Source organism: Tupaia chinensis, unplaced genomic scaffold (genome assembly GCF_000334495.1).
Source record: "Tupaia chinensis unplaced genomic scaffold, TupChi_1.0 Scaffold000054_1, whole genome shotgun sequence".
NCBI classification, from domain to species: domain Eukaryota; kingdom Metazoa; phylum Chordata; class Mammalia; order Scandentia; family Tupaiidae; genus Tupaia; species Tupaia belangeri.
In genome coordinates this window covers 6,764,496-6,770,447 of record NW_006159512.1, presented here as the reverse complement: position 1 = coordinate 6,770,447, position 5,952 = coordinate 6,764,496, and the positions used below count along the sequence as shown (strand labels likewise).

At 42.4% G+C, this 5,952-nt stretch overlaps 1 protein-coding gene across 1 annotated transcript in view; it reads right to left on the bottom strand.

Annotated features, from left to right (window-relative positions):
* The window catches only part of STAB2 (stabilin 2), a 176,862-nt gene that overhangs the window by 140,914 nt on the left and 29,996 nt on the right, over positions 1 to 5,952 (bottom strand). Inside the window, exons 8-9 of the mRNA XM_006141408.3 lie at positions 4,818 to 5,014; positions 2,045 to 2,178 (exon numbers count right to left, since the gene is read on the bottom strand). Of these exons, the coding sequence (XP_006141470.1) occupies positions 2,045 to 2,178; positions 4,818 to 5,014 (331 nt within the window). The remainder of the gene's footprint in view (positions 1 to 2,044; positions 2,179 to 4,817; positions 5,015 to 5,952) is intronic.

Sequence of the window (5,952 nt, the reverse complement as noted above, 5' to 3'; positions counted from 1 at the left end):
TTTATTTATTTATTTATTTATTTATTTATTTATTGGAGAGGTTTTTGCTATAGAGCATGTGCGCTCGCCAGAAAGAGAGAGACAGAAAGACAGAAAGTGAGAAATCACCCCCTAGGGGGAACAGCCATGTTGTAGTACCTTCTCCTCCATTCTCCTATTGGGATCTTGGGCACGCACGCACACACGCCCGGCGTGAGTTTAAGCCACTGGGTCTGGGACTCGAACCACGGTCGACTACATGGGAATCCAGTGACATAGCCATTCTGCCAACTGCCGGTCCCTCCACTGATATTTTAAACATAAGTTTTGATGCAGCTTTTATTAACTTGGCATTCCAATTTCATTTTTAGATTTTTATCATCTCAAATTCAAAGGAAAGGAATTGAGATAGTCTACTAAAACTTTCTCAGAGGATGGTAAAAAAACCTCTACCCTGGCTTATTTGGTTATCAGAATCTATGTGTGAGGAGAGGATGTGCCTGTGTAGAAGTGTGTGGGGTACCTATATGCTTCTATGAAAGGCCATGGAGTGTTTATGTGTAAACTCACTACTCAGAGTTTGGTGAGTGTAATCTCATTTAATCCTCAGCATAGCCCTGGAGGAAGGTATGGTTCTCTCCTCTTTATGGCCAAAGAAACACCAGTTAAACATCAGAGAGGTTAAGGTAAACAAGGGAACTGGGATTTGAATTCAGGTGTTCTGATATCCAGGCTCTTTCTGCTTCATCCACAGTGAGCACAGGTCTACTTATCTGTCCAGACAGAACATAAAGTTCATAAAACCTGCCTGGATACATACACACACTGAAAACCCAATAGGAAAAGGAATGAACCTCAAAGAAGATAGAAGGGGACTCTGGAAACACAGAAACTGTTTTATAACCTCATGGTTCAATGTCTATTACAATTTTGAGCTCACAGTGACAGAGTGAGTCCTGGGAAGATGCTGCTGTTGCTGAGAACCAATAAATGTCACAGAGACAGAAAACTTGGTCTGGGAGTTAAAGGATTTGGGTTCTCATCTCAGTTCAGAAACTAATAAGAACATAACACCTCTGCATAGCAATTTCCAGAAACATTCTCTCATGCAATTGTCACAACAGCTTATGGAGTCAATATCATTGCACTCATCTTATACATGAAAAACTTGAGGCCAGAGAGATGGTGCCACTTTCTCAAGGTCATGCCTTTGGTAGGAACCAGTGCTGGGACTCCAGGTCCTTGGACTCCAGATACCACGTCCTTCCTATTACATGGGCTGCCGCTACCTCAAAAATTTTCATACAGGGACCAGCAGTTGGCGTAATGGCTATGTCCCTGGACTCCCATGTACTCAATTATGGTTTGAGTCTCAGACCCGGTGGCTTAAACTCACACTGGACATGTGTGCGTGCGTGCCGAAGATCCGGAGAGGAGAATGGAGGAGAAGGGATTGCAGCATGGCCCTCTCCCCTAGCAGATGATTTCTCGCTTTCTCTCTCTCTGTCTCTTTCTATCTTTCTAGCAAGCGTACACCCTCTATAGCAAAAACCTCTCCAATAAATAAATAAATAAATACATAAGAAAATAATTTCCATGCAAATGTTTCACAGTAAACCTTCTTTTTTTTTTTTTTTAAAGCAAGAAGTCAAGAAGCACTATTAGTACTTTCTCCCATCTTGTTTTGCACCATGAACAAGCAATATTTCTCAAATGAGGAAGTGGGCATGTGCATTAGAGGTCAAACCCCTGTAATCTCCACATCCATTTGTTTTCCCAGTCATGGTGACTTCCTTCTCCCAAGTTCTGATCACTTCAAACCAACTTATCAGGCCAGGTTAGTGTCCCAGAGTGTTCTAATGGTCATTACAGAAGAAATAGTTGTTGAGTAACTCGTTGCTTAAACAAAGATTTAGTACCTACCATGCTCCTTGCTCCTACTATGTGGGGTTGGGTGGATATAGGCTGAATAAGACATCTTTTCTCCCCTTTGAGGAGCTTACAACATTGACTGGCCACATTTTTACCACTTGGAAAAGATGGTAGTGGAAATGAAAAGACTTACTTGGTTTGGCCTGGTGCAATGGTGGTACAGTTTGCATTCCTATGACATGGGTTATTTGACTCACAGATGTTGGTCATGGTGCACCCCACTCCAGGTACAAAATTGTGGTAATGTTCCTTACACTCGCAGTGTGACTTCGGTAGACAGGGAGAGAAAGACAAATAGGATCCTGTTTGGTCTTTTCATCTGACATTCTTCTCCACTCCATTACTCCATATTTGTATTCTGCCATAAAAGCTAACTCAGAGAAGGTCTGTCACAAATTTGTCAAAGCATCCGGAAGTGGAAATCATGTTTATAAAGCTTACCTTATGGGAAACTCATACCCCTTGTTTGGAAAACTTAACTTTTTGGTTTTCTTTTCCTTTCTTTCTTTTTTTAAAGAGAGAGTTTTGTTATAAGAGTGAGTATGCTCCTTGGAGAGACAGAAAGCAAGAAGTCACCCCCCAGGGGGTATGGCCATGGTATAATCTCTTCTCCTCCATTTTCCTCTAGGGAATTTGGGCATGCGTGCACATGTGTCCGGCACGAGTTTCAAGTTGCCAGGTGTGGAACTCAAACTGCTTTCAGCCATGTGGGAATCCAGAGACATAACCATTACATCATCTGCTGGTCCTCCTTTTTGATTTTCTTCTTTTCTAAACCTTGACCTCCCTGGCTCCATAATTCCTGGTTTTAAATTGTCTACAGGTGAGCCATGATTGATGTTCAGATGGAAGGTATCAATTGCCATAGAATGGTGGTTTTCACTTGGGGTCTCAACCCAGGAGACTCTGGGAAATGTCTGGAGACATTTTTGATTGTCACATGGGAAAAGAGCAGTGCTAGCAGAGGCCAAAAATATTAAATATTGATGTTTAATTCTTTAATTAAATATCAATTAAATATCAAATACTCTTTGTTGGGGGAGGCCTCCTCCCTGAACAAAGAATATTCAGTCCAAGATATTGATAATGCCGTGGTTGAGAAACCCTGCTCTGAAATAATTCAATGTCCTGCTCCTGTGAACACAATGGAGGGCTTCTAAGACTTGACTATCTGCCTTGGGGACTGGCCCCGTGGCGCAGTGATTAAGTGTTGTACGTAGGGATTTGAAACCCATAGGACCAACTACAGTTTGAATACTGTTCCTCACAGCTTGAAAACAATGCTGAGTATGACTGCATGCACCCCAAATCTCAACAGGATAGAGAAATGGAGGAAAAGAGATTGTGGCATGACAGCAACCTCTTGGGGAGCTATATCTGCCTCTCTCTTTGTCTCTCTGGTGAGTGCATATATCTTCTGGCAATAACAAGATAAAGAAAGAAAGAAAGAAAATTTGCCTTGGAATCAATTTTCAAAGAGCATATTTTTAACATCACTTTCAAGGTCCTGGCATTCATGGTATAACATGGGTTTTCCGGTAAAATCCCTTATGTTGAGGATACGCGCTTAAGCCCTTTGAATTTCTCTACAAACCTGTCTAGACACTGAGAGTGGAAATGCTGCATGATATACTCTTGCACAGAAGTGGGCTTAGAGGATTCTTCACAGGAAATTCCAGGAATATTCACATGGGTGTGCTGACTAGATTGCAGGGGACCCATGGATGTGTTTGGGTTGAGCTAAGCCTTTCCTGCTACAGTGCAGTAATATCCTTGTGTTTGGGTAGATTTCCTTAAATGAAGGCTTGATATGCAGTTGTGGGCACTGTAACCACGCACTCAATACTTGATGGACGAATGAGATATCAGGGGCTGGACTCTTTCAGGTGGACTCCTCAGCAGAGGTCTCCTGACAGGCTGATTTTTTAAAGAAGTTTTTGCCATAGGGCATGTGTGCTTGCTGGAGAGAGACAGTGAGGAGAGTGAGAAATCACCCCCTTAATGGGGTTGTGGTGACCATTCTGCAATTTCTTTCTCCTCTATTATCCTGGGACTTTGAACATGCATGCACATGTATCTGGCATGATTTTCAAGCTACCAGGTCCAGGATTCAAACTGCTGTTGGACATGTGAGAGTCCAGTGCCTTAACTACCACATCACCTGCTGGCCCCACCAGGCCAATGTTTATCAGTCAAGGTCATGATGTGATTTAGAAGGGCAGTGTCTCACTCCAGAGTAGCCTCATTGATTCCTACAATCTGTCCATGCTATCTAACATATTATCAGTTTGCATCCCTTTGGGACATGGTAATTTTGCCTCTAAGGGTCCCCTTTTAAAAAAATTAGACAGACTATTGGATCGCTGGTAAAAGTAAATCTTACATTAACTCAGGACTTGGTTAATGGTTAATTTATTAATGTAATTTTGAATTTTGCATACATTTGTCAGTTGCCATATAAGGCTGTGACAGAAGAAAACATGACAGTTAAGTTTTGGTTGGGAAGCTTGAAAAGTAGAATTTTGGAGGATAGGGGCCAGCAGGTGGCATGGTGGTTGGGGCACTGGACTCCCCAATGACTGACGAGGTTTGAGTCCCAGACCTGGTGGCTTGCTTTCTCACTTTCTCTCTCTTTCTGACTCTCTCTGGTCAAATTGAAAAAAAAATTAACACTGATGAATAACATAAAATAAAATAATTCTTTAAAAGAACTTTTGGAGGATAGACTGGATGGAGTCAGAGGGGACACTGAGTTCGGGCCTGAGCACATGAGGACTATCTGGAGAGGAAACCCAAATGGAGCATGGAAAGAAAGAACTGGGATTGCATAGAAGACAAATGTCACCTATGGCACAATTTTGTCTTTGGTGGGTGTCCTACTTCTATATGTATCATCGTTAGCTTACCTGTCCAGGCCCATCATATTTGCACACTGTCGACTTTGTCGGGCAGTTTCCAAAGTTAATTTGGCAGGGGTCCACTGGCAAGCACACTTGGCCATCCCCATGGTAGCCTTCTTGGCACGTACAACTGTGCTGATTTGGTCCCAGGTATGTGCAATGAGCATGAGGGTGACAGATTTTTTGCAAACATGGATTAATGGCTTGAGAGGCAATGACAAAATGATAGGCATTAGCACATTCAAGGATGAAGAAGGAAAACCGAGGGAACCAGCAGTTAGCGTAATGGCTATGTCCCTGGACCCCCACATAGTCGACCGCAGTTTGCGTCCTGGACCCGGTGGCTTAAAACTCATGCCAGGTGCATGTGCGTGTGTGCCCAGGATCCCGAGAGGAGAATGGAGGAGAAGGGATTGCCATGTGACCATCCCCCCCTGGGGGGTGATTTCTTGCTTTCTATCTCTATGCCTCTCTCTGTCTGTCTGTCTGGCGAGCGCACGCGCCCTATAGTGAAAAAAAAAAAATCTCTCCAAAAAGAAAAAAAAAAAAAGGACAACCGAGCTGTGAAGGGACCGCAGATCATAGCCCAGTAGAACTGCAAAGGCAATCCAATAGTTTTAAGAGAGAAATAAACATTTTGTTTCATTCCATTTGGCCATTCCCCCTCCACCAAACCAAGATCTATATATAGTCATAAGAAATTGTAACTATGTGGGCTGGCTTTGTGGCCAGTCAGATCTCACATGGCCAATTGTAGTTTGAAGCCCAGCCCTAGTGGGTTGAAAAACATGCTTTGTGAGTGTGTGTGTGTGTGTGTGTGTGCCCCAAATCTTGTCAGGATAAAGAAATAAAGAAGGGATTGTGGTGTGACCATGTCCTATTATGGGATGTTTTCTCCTTTCCCTTCTCTGTCTCTTTCTGGTGAGTGCAAGTGCCCTCTGGCAATTAAAAAACATTGTAACTAGAAATACTGTGTTGATATATTATTATGCCATATTATGTGTGTAATTAAATATAAAGTAGACTAAAAGAACACTAACACCTATAGAATTTATAAGTACATACTGGGCTCTGTTTGAAACATTTGCCATATATTAACTCATTTAATTCTTTTTTTTTTAAGAGAGATTTTTGCTATAGG